The following is a 19029-nucleotide window of genomic DNA, read 5'->3' on the forward strand; positions in this document are numbered from 1 at the left end:
AAAAAAGGGCAAATGTAAAATGTTAATGATCAGTAAATCTGGGTGAAGAATAGAAGAGTTTCATGCAACTTTTCTGCAGGTTTGAAATTTTTCAAAATGAAATGTTTGAGGAAAATAATAATATAAAAATCTAAACAAAATGTTTTTTTAAAAGCAAAACCACAAAAAAGAAGCTGGGCACAGTGGCTCATGCCTATAACCCCAGCACTTTGGGAGGCCAAGGCAGGAGGATGGCTCGAGGCCAGGAGTTTGAGACCAGCCTGGGCAACATGGCGAGACTTCCTTCACCCCCATGCCCCGTGTCTCTACAAAAAGAAAAAAAAAAATTAGCCGGGCATGGTGGCATGTGCCGTCCCAGCTACTTGGGAGGCTGAAGTGGTGGGAGGATTGCTTGAGCCCAGGAGGTTGAGGCTGTAGTGAGCTATGATCATGCCACTTCACTCCAGCCTGGGAGACAGAGTGAGACCTTGTGTAAAAAAATAAAAATAATATAAAAAAGAAGGCACTTGGAATAATGACTGGCAAATAGTAAGTGCTCTATAACTGCTGGCTATTATTATAGTAATAATGATTATTATCTTGTGTGTTTACTGTTTATTATCTGTCTCTCCATGCCAGGCTGTAAGCTTCTTGTAAACCCCTTCATTCCTAGCATGGTGTACAGTGGGTGCCTAATTGTAGACAGCGCTCTGAAGGAGATTTCCATGGTATCATGGAGGTGTGTGACAGAGGGACCAGTTTGATCCAGGGGGTAGTCAAGGAAGGCTTCCTGGAGGTGGGGACACTAGAGTCGAAGCCTGAAGAACATTTAGCAGTTAACTGGGCAAAAGAGAGGGGATGGAGATAGAACATTCCAGGCTGAAGGATGTCTCCTGTGCAAAGCTCCTGAGATAGGAAGATGTTTGAGGCACTTGAAGACAGCTGATGTGGCTGTAGTTGGGGGTGCAGGGGAGAGAGGGAGTGGGGAAAGGAGGGAAGTCCACACAGAGCCGCAAAGACCATACTGGATTCTCATCATGGTCTGGAGGGCAGGACCCAGGGGTCAGCAAGCCCTGCAGCTTCTACAGATTCCCACTATGGCACCCATTACCCTCTGTGATGGCCCTTCTCCCGTCCAGCCCCAACCTCGCACCCTGGAGTAACTGATGTCATTCACATGCCACATGACCTTCAACCCATGGCTTATTCACAGCTTTCCAACCAACTTTAGTATCACCCTGGGATACCCTTTCTCCATCTTGACCAGCTGGGTGCACGCCCAGTTCTTTTGGAAGACTCAGCCAAGCAATCACGTCTCCCCTGTTTTATGATGTTGCCCTGATTCCATCCTGTTACTATCTCCTGCAAATGTAAGTACTGATCGCATCTTCTCTCTTATGCCATTCTTCCTGGTGAAAACCCCTCTCAAAGCATTGCATGACACTTCTGGAATTATTTGCAAATCCTCTGATTGTTCACTAGATTAAGAGCTCTCTCTCTCTCTCTGTCTCTCTCTCTCACTCTCTCTCTCTCTCTCTCTATATATATATATATATTTTTTTTTTTTTTTTTGAAACCAGGTCTTGTTCTGTCATCCAGGCTTGAGTGCAGTGGTGTGATCACAGCTCACAGCAGCCTTGATCTCCTGGACTTGAGCAACCGACCCTCCTGCTTCAACCTCCCAAGTAGCTACAACTATAGGCACGTGCCACCATGCCTGGCTAATTTTTAAATTTTTTTGTGGAAATGGAGTCTCACTTCGTTGCCCAGGCTGGTCTCAAACTCCTGGCTTCATGTGATCCTCCCACCTTGGCCTCTCAAAGTGCTGGGATTATAGGTGTGAGCCACCATGCCCAGCCACTGGATTGAGAGCTTTCTGAGGGCAGAACCTGGTTTTATGCCGAGTACGGTTCTTGCTCAGATGCTCAGTAAATATCTGTTGACCAACCGAATGGGACTTAACTATGCTACCCTGGACAAAAGAGGTACTTACATAGGAGAATGCGACACAACCCCTGTTCACATAAACTTGGTTAAGTGAATGGGAAATAGCCATGAAATTTAGCAGTTTTTTCACTCATTCATTCAACACATTCATTGAGGCTCTCACACTTCTAATTTAATAGTTCTCAGATGTTCTGGTGCTAAGACCCCTTTATATTTTTTAAAAACACTGAAGACCTCAAGGAGCTTTTGTCTGTGTGGTTTAAATTTGTCTATATTTACAAATTTAGAAATATTTAGAAATAGAAACGGAGACATATTTAAAACATAATGGCCAGGCACAGTGGCTCACGCCTGTAATCCCAACACTTTGGGAGGCCAAGGTGGGCAGATCATAAGGTCAGGAGTTCAAGACCACCCTGGCCAACATGGTGAAAGCCTGTCTTCACTAAAAATACACAAATTAGCTGGGCATGGTGGCGTCTGCCTGGAATCCCAGCTACTCGGGAGGCTGAGGCAGGAGAATTGCTTCAACTGTGACCCAGGAGGTGGAGGTTGCAGTGAGCTGAGATCGTGCCACTGCATTCCAGCCTGGGCTGCAGAGTGAGACTCTGTCTCAAAAAAAAAAAAAAAAATCCATAATACACAAGCACATATTCATGAGCCACCAGAGTGATGACCTCCTCACAGGTGCTGCAGCCTCTGGAAAACTCCACTGTACACTCATGAAAGAACTAGAGCAAAAAGGCCAATAATGTCTTAGTATTATTATATAAATGGTTTTGACCTCACAGACCCCCTGACAGGAACCCCCAGGGGTACCCTGGCCACACTTTGGGAACCACTGTTCTAACTGCTTAGTCAACATCTGCCCCACCCTCTAGGTGGTAAATGCCATGAGGGCAGCCATGTTGTTGTCATACTCCTACTGTCCAGCCCTGAGCTAGCACAGAGTAAGGGCTCTGTCAACGGAGAGGACAAATGAATGAGAATGCAGATGACTAATGACCAAACAGGAAAGCCTGGCGATACCAGGGTGATGAAGGCCCGGTCCCTGCCCTCCGGGAGCTCCCAATCCCTCCCTCAGAGAAATGGGGGGACAGAATCTGGTGTCAAATGAAAAGGTTCAAAAAACCCGGTCTACCCAGGGCCGAGCTGAGGAGTTCACGGCCGTGGACTGCCTCCAGCATGTGGAGAAAGGGATGAATGTCTACAGAGGAAGGGGGAGGAAGAAGGAGCCCTTTCTCAGCGGGAAGGATAGGATTGGGTGGATTGATGGGCAGTGGGGAAGGCAGGTGGCCCTGGATTGTTTTTTTGTTTGTTTGTTTCTTGGGTTTTTTTTTTTTTTTTTGAGACAGGGTCACACTCTATCACCTAGGCTGGAGTGCAGTGGTGTGATTATGGCTCACTGCAGCCTTGACCTTTCGGGGCTCGAGTGATCCTCCCACCTCAGCCTCCTGAGTAGCTCGACTACAGGCATGCACCACAGCACCCAGCTAATTTTTGTATTTTTTGTAGAGTTGGGGTCTTGCTATGTTGCCCAGGCTGGTCTCAAACTCCTGGGCTCATGTGATCCACTCGCCTCAGCCTCCCAAAATGCTGGGATTACAGGTGCAAGCCACTGTGCCCGGCTGGCCTTGGATTATTAACTGCCCCCTGGTTGTGCCTCCTGAAGCACAGAGTTGGGGTTAAACCAGTCACCTCACCCTCACCCCAAATTCTATCCAGGTCTTGCCCAAAGATCCAGAGCAGGCAGGTGGGGCTTGGGACAAGAGCCTACAATCACAAGAGCCAGCCCTAGTGTGAGAGAAGAGGCTCTGAGTGGGAGAGGGGCATTTCTGGACCTAGCACTTGGCGTTCAGCGTGAGCTGAGAAAGCAGGAAGCAGCCAGGCCCGGGTCCAGGGGGATGAATGCAGGTGGGGAGGAGGACAGGCAGTCATGAGCCACTACCCCTTATAGAGTATAAACACGCCGGGCACGGTGGCTCACGCCTGTAATTCCAAAACTTTGGGAAGCCAAGGTGGGTGGATCACTTGAGGCCAGGAGTTTGTGACCAGCCTGGCTAACATGGCGAAACCCCGTCTCTACTAAAAATACAAAAATTAGCTGGGCATGGTGGTGGGTGCCTGTAATCCCAGCTATTCAGGAGGCTGAGGCAGGAGAATCACTTGAACTTGGGAGGCAGAGGTTGCAGTGAGCCAAGACCATGCCACTGCACTCTAGCCTGGGTGACAGAGGGAGACTCTGTCTCAAACAAACAAACAAATAAATAAAGTAGGAACATGATACCAGGCCCTGCCAATGTTCTTTATGTGCATAATTGCACCCCAGTCTCATAACAGCAAACAGACAGGTCAGTGAGACTCAGAGAGGGGGAGCTGTGTGCCCAAGGTACACAGCTGCTAAGTGGCAGGGTTGGAATCCAACCTAGGGCATGTGAGAGGCAGATTTCCATTATGGCCCCCAGTATCCCCTTCTCCTGGTGTTCATAGCCTCATGCATCCCCTTCCCTTAAGTAAGGGTGGCACCTAGTGACCTGCTTCCAACCAGGAGGATACAGTGAAGGTGACGGAATGTCCCTTCTGGGATTAGGTTACAAAAGACTGTGACTTCCAGAACTCAGAGTATCTACTGGCCACAAGAGCCAGTGAGGAACTGAGGCCTCCAATTTCACAGCCCATGAGGAACAGAATCCTACCAGCAACCACACGGCTGAGCTTGGATGCAGCTCCTCACCAAGTTGAGCCAGGAGATGAACACAGCCCTGGTAATACCTTGACTGCAGCCTGTAAGAGGCCCTGTGGCAGAGGACACAGCTAAGTTGTACCTGGATCCTCTCTCTCTCTCTCTCTCTCTCTCTCTCTCTCTCTCTCTCTCTATATATATATATATATTTATTTATTTATTTATATATTTTTTGAAACAGAGTCTTGCTCTGTCGCCCAGGCTACAGTGCAGTGGCATGACCTTGGCTCACTGCAACCTCTGCCTCCCAGGATCAAGTGACTGTCCTGCCCTAGACTCCTGAGTAGCTGGGACTACAGGTGTGCGCCACCAGGCCAGGCTAATTTTTGTATTTTTAGTAGAGACGGGGCTTCACCATGTTGGCCAGGCTGGTCTCGAACTCCTGACCTCAGGTGATCCGCCTGCCTCACCCTCCCAAAGTGCTGGGATTACAGGTGTGAGCCACCATGCCCAGCCTTTTTATTTTTTTGAGTCAGGGTCTCCCTCTGTCACCCAGGCTATGGTGTAGTGGTGCAATCTCGGCTCACTGCAGCCTCCGCCTCTTGGGCTCAGGCAATCCTCTCACCTCAGCATCCTGAGTAGCTAGGACCACAGGCGTGCACCACCACACTTGGCTAATTTTTGTATTTTTTGTAGAGATGGGGTCTGGCTATGTTGCTTAGGCTGGTCTTGAACTTCTGGCCTCAAGCAATCTGCCCACCTTGGCCTCCCAAAGTGCTGGGATTATAGGCATGAGCTACCATGCCTGGCCTGTGCCTGGATTCTTGACCCGTAAAAACTGTGAGATAATAAACATTTGTTGCTTTAAGCCACTGAGTTTTGGGGTAACTTGTTACACAGCAATCGATAACTGACACAAAAAGCATCTGACTTTGTAGTGAAAACCCTTACTCATTATAGATAATCTGGGAAAGGATGTTTGAAGCATTTAATTACGAAAAATGACATTACTGAAAATGTGGATACTACCAGACAGGTCACACACACACACACACACACACACACACACACACACACCTAACCTCAGATCCTCTTTAATCACACAAACCAGGCCAGCCATGTCCCGACTTAGAATTTAAACACTAATACTGAATATTGGTATAATACACTATGATTTTCAAAACCCATATACAGCCCTATACATCATCTCATATGACTCTTAAAAAAGTCCTACAAGCTGCCCAGCAGCTTGTCAATCTTGGGTGACAGATGACATGGAGGGTCAGGGTCACAATGAAATGCATCGCTCAGGGTTACAGAGTTAGTGCCTAGGATATTGCTGGTGCTCAATAAGCCCTCAAAGCATAGATGACTGGATGGAGGAGTCAGAGGTAGGTGTCAAGAACTCTGATCCCAGCTCAGCCATTCATTCATTCTGAGGAGGCAATGTGCACAGGCCTGGCTGGACACAGCAGAGACTATTCCCAGGAATTTCTGGAAAAAGTGCTCTGATCTTTTAATGCAGCCCTGGGGGCATCTCAAAGCCTGAGACCAAGCCTTGTGGAATGGGCATAGCCAATGGCATCAGAGGCTCTGGATTTGAATCCTGGTTCTGTGACTGAGGAACAACAGGACCTCAGGCAAGTCCATCTCTTTGTTTTTCTGAGCCTGAGTCTTTGTCTCTATTAAATAGGGTTACTATTTCCCTCCCAAAGTGTCTGTGAGGATGGGGACAGATAAGGTGAAGTATGAAGAACTTGTAAGCACGAAATCAACAGGAGTCACCATTCTCTTGCCCTCTTGCCTTCACATCATAAAACATGCAAAAAACCAAACTCATAGTGACCAAGAATTGGAGGACAGTTCATTTTCTAAATGCACTCTTACTCTTCTCTTTGGCAAAGGATTTCTTTAAATGAACCAAGCTTCTCACTTTGTGTTCAAAATGCCCTTTCCCTGGCTCCCTGTAGCCTATCAGAGGGCACACCATAAATACTTGCAGAGTGCCTAACTGGGCAAGTGCACTCCTGGGCAGAGCGTTCTAACCTCAGGACATGCTCAGTGTCTGCCCAACTAGCTTCAATTAACAATCTGCTTCCTGAGCCCTAGCTCAGGGGGTAGTGGGTGGAGTGGGAGACATATTGAACTTAAAGGGGAGACAAGGCATGGCTTTAGCCTAGTGGGCCCCTCTGCTCCTCCCTCCCTCCCTTCCTTCCTCCCTCCCTCCTTTCCTTCCTTCCTTCCTTCCTTCCTTCCTTCCTTCCTTCCTTCCTTCTTCCTTCCTTCCTTCCTTCCTTCCTTCCTTCCTTCCTTCCTTCCTTCCTCCCTCCCTCCCTCCCTCCCTCCCCCTATCCATTCACCCACCCACCCATCTATATACCCACCCATCTGTCCATTCATTTGCTCACCCACACTGTCACTCACCCACTTATACCTCTATCTACCCACTTTTACACTCACCCATCCACTCCTTCACTTGGACACCATTCCATCCATCTGTCCATCCATCCTATTTACCCACTCATCTGTCCATCCATTTGCCCATCCATACAGTCACTCACCCACTTATACCTCTGTCCACCTACCTTTCACTCACCCACCAACTTCTTCACCTGGCCATCATTCACTTCCATCCATCCATCCATCCATCCATCCATCCATCCACCCACCCACCCATCCCATCCATCCATCCATTCACCCACCCATCCATCCTATTAATCTAAACATTCCATCCAACCATCCCATCCATCCTTCCTTCTATCCATCCATCCATCCATCCATCCATCCACCCACCTATCCATTCCATCTGTGCATCCATGCATCCCTCCATCTGTCCATCCATCCATCCATCCATCCATCCAATATTTACTGAGACAGTACTGTGGCTCTGCTGCTAAACAAGACAGACATGGTATCTGTTCTCATGTTGCTTGTGGTTTGGCAAAAGGGAGACAGACCTTGCCCATTTAATTACCCAATGAACTACCTAGTTAACAATTGGAATAAGTGCTAAGTAGGAAAAACACAGGCATCTATGAGACCATATAGCTAGGGATGTGACTAGTCTGGGGAAGCAGAGTCAGGAAAAGCTTTATGGAGGAAGCAACATCGAGGCCGAGTCATTCATTCATTTTTTCATTCATTCAATGCTTTTAGGAATCAGCATGACCCATTTACCTGTGTGAATCATCTCTGCCTTTCCAGGCCTAGCTCATAGCAACAGAGCAAGACTAAAATGTGTGCCTGGCCTGGTCATATGTACAGTCTTCAACCAGCACTGGGTGTAGCTGTTACTCCTAGATCTGGGACAATGGGTGTCTTGTCTGACTCTTCCCAAGAATTTCTAATCCAGCTGCAGGAAGACATAGTGGTATCAGGAGAAGAATGGAGGAGAGACAAACAGACTGAGGCTTAGAGAGCTTGTCAGACTTTCACCTTGACATCATGTTCAAATCGTCCCTGCTACCAAGAAGGAACTACAGATGGCTCTGAAGCATATGAAAAGATGCTCAACCACGCTCATAATTAGGGAAATGCAAATTAAAACTGCACTGCGATACCGTTTGTCACCTGTCAGATTGGCAAAGCTCAAAAGAGGCTTGGTAACGCTATGTGTTGGTGAGGGAAGAAGCAAGAGGCTGTGTCATACTGCATACTAGGAGCATAAGCGGATACACTCTTTACAGAGGGCAGTTTAGCAATAACTGTCGAAATTGTGTACCTTCTAACCCAGTAATTCTGCCGCTAGGAATTTATCCTACCAAGAGCTCATGTGTGTGTGAAATGGGATGCATGCCCATAAGATCTAATATTTATTGAACCCTGACCAAGTGCCAGGAGCAGTTCTAAATGCTTCCCTTGAATTAACCTTTAATCAACACGATGGGCCCAGGTTGGTGCAATTGATCTCCCCATTCCGGATCGTTCATGACAGCCTTATTTGTAATAACAAAAGATTATCAGCTACTAAATGCCTATCAATAGAAGAATGGTTAAACAAACTGGTCTATTCATAAAATGGCACATTATGTAGCTATAAAATAGGATAAGGAGCAATCTCTAAGATAGAGTTTTAAGTTAAAAACGAAGGTGCAGTAAACAGCATAGGTAGAATGTACTATAACTTATGTTTTTTTTTTTAAAGATATGTTTGTGTGTGTATAAATATATACACACATATACATACATATGGTGACGGGCCTCCTTTTTATATCTTTCAAAGATTTTTTTAAAGTAAACTTTTTATTTTGGAATAATTTAAGGCTTACAGAAAAGTTGCAAAGATAGAACAGAAAATCCCAGTATACCCCTCACTGGGTTTCAGTTTCCCCTAATGTCATCATCTTGTATTACCGTGGTACATTTGTCAAAGCTAAGAAACCCACGTTGATATGTTACTATTAACTCAACTCCTGACTCTGTTTGGAGTTCATCAAACCCATTTTCTACTAATGTCCCTTTTCTGTTCTGGGATCCAACCCAGGTCCCAGACTGTGTTTAGTCATCATGTCTCTTTAGTCTTCTTTTTGAATGTTGATTCATGCAAATATATTATCCATTTAAAAAGAAATACAATTGAACATGAAAAACAACCTCCCCCTTCCAAATCTCCAAACAGCAATAACAACAGCAACAAAAATGCTTGTCGATGTTAAAAAGGAACCCACCTTCTATCCCCCTACCCGTAAGCCTTTCCATGCCTTTTAGTCTCCAGGCTATGCCTCCTCCAAAAACCCTTCCCAACCTGGAACTCATCGTTCTCTGCCTCAGTCCCCCGAGACACTGCATGAATCTCTCTTACACGGCACTTATCACTGCCTGCCTTGCTTCACAGTTATTTATGTAAGTGTCTGTCTCCCGGCGGAGACTGTGAGCTTCCAGAGGAGGGGACGGGATCTGCGGGCCCTCTGCCTCTCCTTCCTGGTATCAGATAGGATGCTTTGACCCCAATACACATTTGCTGAATTGACACCTAGTCCCTGATGGCAGGAGGAGGAGGAGGGACACATTTAGGGAGTTAAAAGGAAGCGGCCAGCACTTATGACTGTGGGCTGGTGACCCACGACTAATAAAAACAAATGGTAATAATTATACAGATGACAATGATAATTCTAGCAACTTCTATGGTTGAGTAATTGAAATTTAGCTTTTCCATGGATGATCTACTTTAATCATAATAATAGCTCTATGAAGTAGCTGTTATTATTATGTCCTTTTTTTTTTTTTTCTTTGAGCTGTGGTCTTGCTCTGTTGCTCAGGCTGGAGTGCAGTGGCATGACCTCAGCTCACTGCAACCTCCACCTCCCGGGTTCAAGCAATTCTCCTGCCTCAGCTTCCGGGGTAGCTGGGACTAGAGGTGTGTGCCACCATGCCTGGCTAATTTTTGTATTTTTTTAGTAGAGACAGGGTTTCACCATGTTGGCCTGGCTGGTCTTGAACTCCTGACCTCAGGTGATCTGCCTGCCTCGGCCTTCCAAAATGCTGAGATTACAGGCGTGAGCCACCGCGCCTGGCCACTATTATGTCCATTTTAGACATGAGAAAAACCAAGGCTCAGCGAGAGAGTGAATGACCCATCAGGGGTCAAGAATGCTGCTGAAATTCACATGCAGGATATTCTCATGTTACACCATACTGAATTTGGCATGTCTACATTTTACTAAGAAAACCAAAGCTCAGAGAGGTGAAATAACGTACCCAAGTCCACCCAGCTACTAAGAGGCAGAGGTGAGATTGGAACCCAGGTCTGGCTGACTCCGGTCTTAGCCGGATTGCCCCCCAGAGACCCATGCCAGAGACCCGAGGACTGCCCATGGGGAAGGGTCCTGCTCTCCCCCAGCCTTGGTCTCCAATGGTCCCACCTGAGCCCTGCTCACCTGGCACAGGAGAATCAGAGGCTCTCGGAACTCGGCCTGACAGATGGCACAGATGTCACCGGCTTCTGTGCACTGCTGCCCGGTGGCTCGGACTCCATAGTTCTATTTGAGGGAGGGGAGAGGCAAATACAGCTATGGACGCTCTTGGGAACTATGCCCTCAGGAGCACTGTGAGATCTGTGGGCTGAGGAAGGGGTCGCTGCTGTTTCCAGTTCCTGATTCTCAGGACCTCGGTGGGGACCACCTGAAGCCAACTCACCTGAGAGGTGCAGAGAAGCTTCAGGGCTTTCCTAACTCCGCCCACACGTCCACAGATGTCGAAGGACTGAAAGGAGAACAGGGTGGTGGCTAAAAAGTACCCAAGGATCTCTCGTGACCCCTGCACAATCACCCCACCCCATCCTCTGATCCTCCACCCATTTTTGACTCAGAACATTTTTAGGGCTCCTTTTCTCATTTGCACTTCTTCCTTCCCAACAGTGTTGCATGGCTTTTGTCTTGTTGCCTAATCAAGAGTTTTCCCTGCTACCTCGGCCAGAATAGCAAATATATGGCATGCATAGCGCCTATTTCCCCTCCCAAGCCCACAGCAGGCATTGCTAATTGATCACAGCACTCTTCCTCTGAGCCCAGCCCACCCTGATAACGCTTCTCCATCTAGCACTCCAGTCAGCCACTATGTCGATCAGAACCAGCAAGTAATCAGTACGCCCCAGTGGCTGATACTACATGGATTGCCTGGCCAGTCCTGCTGGAAGGAAGGAAAGAGAAGAACTCATGCATCCTCCCAGGATTCTCTAAAGCCAGAAATGGAGAACCAAAGAGAAAGAGAAGGATGTATGGATTTTTAGGAGGTAAAAAAACCTCTGATTTGTACTAATGATGAAAAGAAAAGCACTGTGTACTAACTTGAGGAGTTGAGGGTGTGCAATTTAACACGGATACTATTTTTGAGGTAAGAGAGATAGAAAACATTCAGTAGAGGTATGGTTGGGAGCTTATGGCTTTAGAGGCAGCCTGCCTGGGTTCAATGCTTGTTCTGTTGTCTTTACCTGAGTGACCTTGGGCAAGTAACCTTAGTTTCTAACCTCCCTGAACCTCAGTTTCTTAACCTGTAAAATGGGAATAATGGGGGCCGGGTGGGGTGGTGCATGCCTATAATCCCAGCACTTTGGGAGGATGAGGCGGGTGGATCACTTGAGGTCAGGAGTTTGAGACCAGCCTGGCCAACATAGTGAAACACCATCTCTACTAAAAATACAAAGATTAGCCAGGTATCGTGGTGAATGCCTGTAGTCCCAGCTACTAGAGAGGCTGAGGCATGAGAATCACTTGAACCCGGGAGGCAGAGGTTGCCATGAGCCGAGATTGAGCCACTGCACTCCAGCCTGGGCAACAGAGCGAGACTCAGTCTAAAAAAAAAAGGGTGAGTAATAATAGTATGTACCTTGAAGGGTTTGTGGAGATAACTATTGGAAAGAATATCATATGGTGAGCTTCATAGGTGAGAAATTAGGGTAGATTAAGCCGGAAAAAATACTTATACATGTTACAATGTGGATGAACCTCAAAAATACAATGTTAAATGAAAATACCAGACACAAAAGGGCACCTAATATGTGATTCCATTTATAAGAAACATTCATAATAAGTATATTCATAGAGACAGAAAAAGCAGATTTGTGGTTGCCAGGGGCTGGGGGAAGGGGAGGTTGGAAGAATGGGGAGTGACTGCTTAATAGGTATTTCTTTTCAGGGTGATGGAAATGTCTTGGAACTAGACAGAGGTGGTGGTGGTTGCGTGACATTGTGAATCCGCTCAATGCCATTTAATTGTACATTTTAAAATAGTCACTGGAGGCTGGGCGTGGTGGCTCATGCCTGTAATCCCAGCTGTTTGGGAGGCAGAGGTGGGCAGATCACTTGAGGTCAGGAGTTCAAAACCAGCCTGGCCAACATGGTGAAACCCCGTCTCTACTAAATACAAAAAATTAGCTGGGCGTAGTGGTGGACGCCTGTAGTCCCAGCTATTCGGGAGGCTGAGGCAAGAGAATCGCTTGAACCCAGGAGCGGAGGCTGCAGTGAGCTGAGATTGCGCCACTGAACTCCAGCCTGGGCGACAGAGTGAGACTCTATCTCAAAAATAATAAAATAAAATAAAAATAAAACAGTTAGTGGTTAATTCCATGTCGTGTGAATTTTCCCTCAATTAAAATAAATAAATAAATAAATAAATCAGCATGGGTGTTCTAGGTTGCCCAGGGGCCCCCTGAGGCCTGACTAGTGAATGGGGCCCTCCTTAGGCCGGCCCTCCAGCCTTGCGGCCACCTCACCTTGCAGAGGCTGTAGAGAACGATCAGGACCCCTCCCAGGAAGTAGCTGTTGGAGGAGTCGTCACCCATGATGTATTTGTACCACAGCTGGATGGGGACAAGGGATCGGAACAGCTGGCTCAGCTCCTCGATGACCAGATAGAACTTTCCCTGCAACCACACAGAGAACATAAATTATTATTAGCAGTAAAGACCCAAAGGACCCAGCTGGGGGGCCCCCTGCCCCGGGCAGTGATGACATTCCAGGTCACAGGCAGGCCATTAATCAGCTCTGGAAAGCACTCAGGCCAGCTCCTAATGGGGCTGCGATATGGCCAGGGAGACGCGGCCCCTGCCCGCTGCCCTCATCCGCCACCCAGCAGCCCAGAAGATCAAAGTGCCCAGGATTGAGGATCGAGTTTCAGGATAGGAGAAACCCTACACCTTCGGGCAGAGGGCTGGAGAGTGGGTCACCCTCTGGGTCTCGCTGTGGCTTGGAGGGCTCAAAGCCCAAGGTGGGGGCACAGTCCCTGCCCTCCGCATCCAGGCCACCCTTATCTTTAGAGGGCTGACTCGAGCATCACAGGCGACTGCTCTCAGGGGCCCAGGCAGGATGGGCACAGAATGCAGGTAAGGCCAGGCCATAAGGCCCAAAGTGGGGAGATACATGTCCTTCCTAGCTCCACCACCTGCTCTCTTCCAAGGAGGCAGGACGAATACCTAGCTGTGTTGAGAAAGAACAGGGGCCGGGTGTGGTGGCTCATGCCTGTAATCCCAGCACTCTGGGAGGCCGAGGCAGGTGGATCACTTAAGGTCAGGAGTTCGAGACCAGCCTGGCCAACATGGCGAACCCCCCACTCTACTAAAAATACAAAAATTAGCTGGGCGTGGTGGCGCACTTGTAATCCCAGCTACTTGGAGGCTACTCAAGCGAGGCAGGAGAATCGCTTGAACTTGGGAGGCGGAGGTTGCAGTGAGCCAAGATATCACATCACTGTATTTCAGCCTGGGCAACAGAGTGAGACTCCATCTCAAAAAAAAAAAAAAAAAACGAAAAAGAAAAAGAACACAACTTCGGTACTCACACTAGGCTGGGATTGAACCTGACCTTGCTGGATGTTCATGACCCTTAGTTTCCCCATCTACAGAACGGGAATCAGAATTCCCACCTTACGGGGTTGCTTTGAGGATTAAAGGAGATGAACAGGATAGGCGCCTAGCATTATTCCTGGAGAAAAATTCTATTTCTCTTTCTCCCCTTGACCTTGGACAAGTCCCTCAAGCTTTCTGTGGCCTGTGTTGTAAAATGGAGATGAAAATAAGTCCACTCTGTAGTGTCTAATAAAGTTGAATACATACCTACTTTACGACCCAGCAATTCCAGTCTGAGCCATTTACCCGAGAGAAATGAAAACATATGTCCACATGTATGCCAATGTCCTTAGTGGCTTTATTCATAAAATCCCCAAACTGGAAGCAGCCCAGACGCCCATCAATGGAAGAATGGATAAACAAACGATGGCGTATTTATACAACAGGATACTGTCCAGCAATAAGAATACACGAATGCCTGATGTTCGCGATGACATGGGTGAATGTCACAAACATTATGTCGAATCAAAGAAGACAGTCATGGAAGAATATTTGTTGTATAATTCTGGTTTATACTAAGTCCTAGAATATAGATAACACTAATCTGAGATAATAGAAATCAGATCCCTGGTTGTCTGGGGTGAGAGGTGGGGAGAACTGACTGCAAGGAGGTGTCAGGAAATTTTGGAAAGGGATAGAAATATATATATATATATATTTTTGAGACAAGGTCTTGCATGTTGCCCAGGCTGGAGTGCAGTTGTGCGACTATGACTCACTGCAGCCGCGACTTCCCAGGTGCAAGTGATCCTTCCACCTCAGCCTCCCAAGTAAATGGGATCACGGGTACACACCACCACGCCTGGCTAATTTTTTTGTATTTTTAGTAGAGACAGGATTTCACCATGTTGCCCAGGCTGGTCTCAAATTCCTGGGCTCAAGCAATCTGCCCCTTGTCAGCCTCCCAAAGTGTTAGAATTACTGGTGTGAGCTGCTGCACCTGGCCTAGAAATATGAAGTATTTTATATCTTGATTGGGATGGGGGATACATGGGTGTGCACATTTGCCAAAACTCATTGAAATATACACTCCTAATGTGTGCAATTTATTGTATTTAAATCCTGCTTCTATAAAGCTGATTAAATCAAACAAACGACCCTGCCCCAAGCATCCATATCTGTAAAAATATGAATAATCTTTACTCTAACAATTCTATGTTTGGCAATTTACCCTAACAAAACAATCAGAGATACGTGCAAAGATGTGCCTATAGGAATGGTCACTACAGCATTCTTTGTAATACTTAAAAAAAAAAAAAAGTAAAAAACACAATGTACAAAAAAGAGGGTCTGATTATGTTAGAGATCTATAATGGAAAGCCATACAGCCATTAAAAATGTATCCTGAAGAAATAGCAACTTTATGGTGAAGAAAGGAAACATACATCATATTAATCAGGTGATCGAGGTTAACATCTCCAGTGAGAAGCCATTTTGACATCCTGAACCCTCTGACATGATGTCCCGAAAAGAAACAGTATCACTTCTGTGGTATTCTCGCCAAAACTCATCAATAAATTCTAATCTAATCATGAGAAAACAAGAGACAAATCCAAGCTGAAGGATATTCTCTCTCTCTCTCTTTTTTTTTTTTGTAGAGAGATGAGATCATGCTGTGTTGTCCAGGCTGGTTTCAAACTCCTGGGCTCAAGGGATCCTCCTGCCTCAGACTCCCAAAGTGCTGGGATTACAGGCATGAGCCATTGCACCTGGCCCCAAGTTGAAGGGGCCCAACACTCCTCAAAAATGTCAAGATCATGAAAGACAAAGAGAAGACCAAGGAATGTGAGGTTGGAGAGAATTAAGGAGACATGACAAGTAATGTAACATGGGATCTTGGATTCAATCCTTTACTCTCTTTCTCTCTCTCTTTTTTTTTTTTTTGAGACGGAGTCTTGCTCTTTCACCCAGGCAGGCTGGAGTGCAGTGGCACAATCTCAGCTCACTGCAACCTCCGCCTCTTGGGTTCAAGCAATTCTCCTGCCTCAGGCTCTCAAGTAACTGGGATTACAGGCACACACCACCATGCCCGGCTAATTTTTGTATTTTTAGTAGAGATGGGGTTTCACCATGTTGGCCAGGCTGGTCTCGTATTCCTGACCACAAGTGATCCACCTACTTCGGCCTCCCAAAGTGCTAAAATTACAGGTGTGAGCGACCGCGCCCAGCCCTGATTCAATGCTATACCAGCAAAAAAATGTCAACAGGCCAGGTGCAATGGCTGACACCTGTAATCCCAGCACTTTGGGAGGCTAAGGTGGGAGGACCCCTTGAGCCCAGGAGTTCAAGACCAGCCTGGGCAATATAGCAAGACCTTGTGTCTACAAAAAATCAAAAGATTATCTGGGAGTGGTTATGAGTTCCTGTGGTCCCAGCTACTTGAGAGGCTGAGGTGGGAGAATTGCTTGAGCCCAGAAGTTCGAGGCTGCAGTGAGCTATGATTGTGCCACTGCACTCCAGCCTGGGTGACAGAGTAAGACCCTGTCTCGAAAACAAAAGAAAACAACAATAAAAATTGAAAAACAAAATAATGTCAATGGGGCAACTGGCAAAATGTGAATGAGGTCTTTAGTTTAGTTAGTGGTAACAGTATTGATGTTCATTTCCTGCCCTTGCTAACTGGACTCTGGTATATCAGATATCAACATTAGGGGAAGAGGAATGAAGGGCATATGGGAACTCTCAGCATTACTTTTGCAACTTTTCTTTAAGTCTAAAATTATCTCAAAATTAAAAGTTAAAAAAGAAATCATCCTGATGAAAGATATCATTTGACCTAAGCAAATGCTCATATTATTGTTCCAAATGGAAATAATAGAGAATGCAAAAAAAAAAAAATACCCATTCTCTTTGTGTTTTTATGCTCTCTCCAGATTTTTTATACTGAACATGTGATATGTTTAAATTAGAGGGGAAATTAGTCTGGGCACGGTGGCTCACACCTGTAATCCCAGCACTTTGGGAGGCCAAGGTGGACAGATCTCTTGAGGCCAGGAGTTCAAGACCAGCCTGGCCAACATGGTGAAACCCTGTCTCTACCAAAAATACAAAAAATAGCCAGGTATGGTGGCACGTGCCTACAATCCCAGCTACGTGGGTGGCTGAGGCATGAGAATCACTTGAACCCAGGAGGTGGAGGTTGAAGTGAGCCAAGATTACACTGTATGCGTGGCACGTGGACAGAGACTTTATAGCCACCTTTTATATTCCATCTTGATGGGCTGGGCACAGGTCACTCAGAAGAGGATTCCTTGAAGCACATATACCCACATCTACCAAGAACCAAGAAAGGGTGTCCAATCATCACTCACTCCCTGCCCGATTTTTGTGACTAGTTGGCCACCTCCAGTTGTGAGGTCATTGTTTCCCAAAGGGCTCTCCTTTCCCCTCCTGACTCCCACCATTCCCTGAGCCCCAGAAACATCTGCTGGAAGGAAATGCTGGTTTCCCTCTGGAACCTTTGGGAAGATGGGGGTGATTAGAGAACAGAGATGTAGGGGGTGGCTGCCATGTTTGTTTTACATGGACAAAGGCATGATGGATGCTGGACCAATGGACAGCAACTCAATGTATGGCCAGGGCTAACCAAGCCTGTCCATATCCTGCTGCAGACCCCAGGATCTGCAGAATACCCATGATTTGAACTTTCATTCCCTGAACCACCCACCCTCAGCTGCCCCATGCCTCCCTCATGTCTCCCAAATTGCTCTCACCCAGGGTCTCTCAACTCTTGCATGTTCCATCTTACCCTGGACCAAATTGTCCAACCTCTCTCAACTGCCAGGCTTGACCTGCTGTTTTTTTTTTTTTTTTTTTTTTTTTTTTTTTTCACTTAAAACATTGTGTTTTTTAGAGATGGGGTCTATCTTATGTTGCCCAGGCTGGTCTTCATCTCTTGGGCTCAAGTGATCCTCCTGCCAGCTTGGCTTCCTGAGTCCCCTGTAGGGACTACAGATGTGAGCCACCATGCCTGGCCTTAACCTGCTTTTGTCACTCTTCCCTACATTCAGTGCACCCCTAGATAACTCTTGTTTCCTTCCTTCCTTCCTTACCTTTCTTTCTTCCACCCATCTGTCTTTCCTTTCTTCCTTCCCTTCCTTCCTGCCTCTTATCCATTGATGCTGTCTTCCTTCCCTTTCCTCTGCCCCTCCCTCCCTCTCTTCCTCGCTCGCTCCCTTTCTTCTTCCCTCTCTTCGTTGCTTCCATTTCTGGACACCTACTATGCACCAGACACAATGCCAGGCTCTGGTGATACTAAGATAACTAAGACCTCATCCCTTCATCAGGAAGCTTGCTACCCAATGAGGAAGACCATCACTAAGCAAACTACTATAATACAGTGTGGTAGAACTCTGCTAGAGGTAAATGTGAGGGGGCCCAAGAATTGAGGCATGGAATGTGGGGTGGGAAACTGATCAAGAAAGTCTAAGAGAAGTTATCTTTCCAGCCACCCAAAGTGTGAGCCATGAACCAGCACCATCAGCATCGCCTGGTAGCTGGTTAGAAATGCAGGCTCTTAGGCCTCACCCCAGAACTCCTGAAATAGAATCTACAATTTAATAAGGTCCCCAGGTGACCCAAGTGAACATCCAAGTTTGAGAAGCACTACTTTAATGGATGACTAACAGCCAAGCTGGGAAGAAATGTGGGCAGGCAAGGGAGGAAGGGTGTTCCAGAGCCAAGAGGTGAAGGAAAAGATGGTCAATGGTCTGAGCGCCATCTTGGTGGGCAGCCTCCTGCTTAGTCTGCCTGGTCTCATGACAGGTAAGGACATGGCTACCCCATGAAAGGTCCCCGTGTCTCTGGGAGCCCCTGCCTGCTGGCGTCTGGCTGACTCTGGTTGCCTCTCTGTTCTTCCTTGTAGGCCAGTCTCAACAACCAGTCTGGCTTGGTGGTAAAGAGCACAGCCCCAGGAAACAAAGAGGCTGAGATCAGACCTAGGATTGTCACTTGCCACCTTATGTTAGTTTTGGTCACTGTCTTTGGGTCTTCCAATTCTCAGGCCCCTTAGATGCAGGCTGGTTTCTGGGCCAAATCCCAAACTTCCCACTTGCTATTGGGCAGCTCTAGAACAAGTGTT

General features: G+C 46.9%; 1 protein-coding gene across 6 annotated transcripts in view; it reads right to left on the bottom strand.

Moving 5' to 3' along the window:
- RNFT2 (ring finger protein, transmembrane 2) overlaps nt 1–19029 on the bottom strand; it is a 122672-nt gene that overhangs the window by 14513 nt on the left and 89130 nt on the right. For all 6 annotated transcript variants that reach the window (XM_032168579.3, XM_058424777.1, XM_058424773.1 and 3 more), the window contains 3 exons: nt 12819–12968; nt 10745–10810; nt 10486–10587 (listed from right to left, as the gene is read on the bottom strand). In XM_032168579.3, coding sequence (XP_032024470.1) covers nt 10486–10587; nt 10745–10810; nt 12819–12968 — 318 coding nt within the window. The remainder of the gene's footprint in view (nt 1–10485; nt 10588–10744; nt 10811–12818; nt 12969–19029) is intronic.

The sequence above is a fragment of the Hylobates moloch genome, unplaced genomic scaffold (genome assembly GCF_009828535.3).
Source record: "Hylobates moloch isolate HMO894 unplaced genomic scaffold, HMol_V3 SCAFFOLD_12, whole genome shotgun sequence".
Lineage (NCBI taxonomy): Eukaryota > Metazoa > Chordata > Mammalia > Primates > Hylobatidae > Hylobates > Hylobates moloch.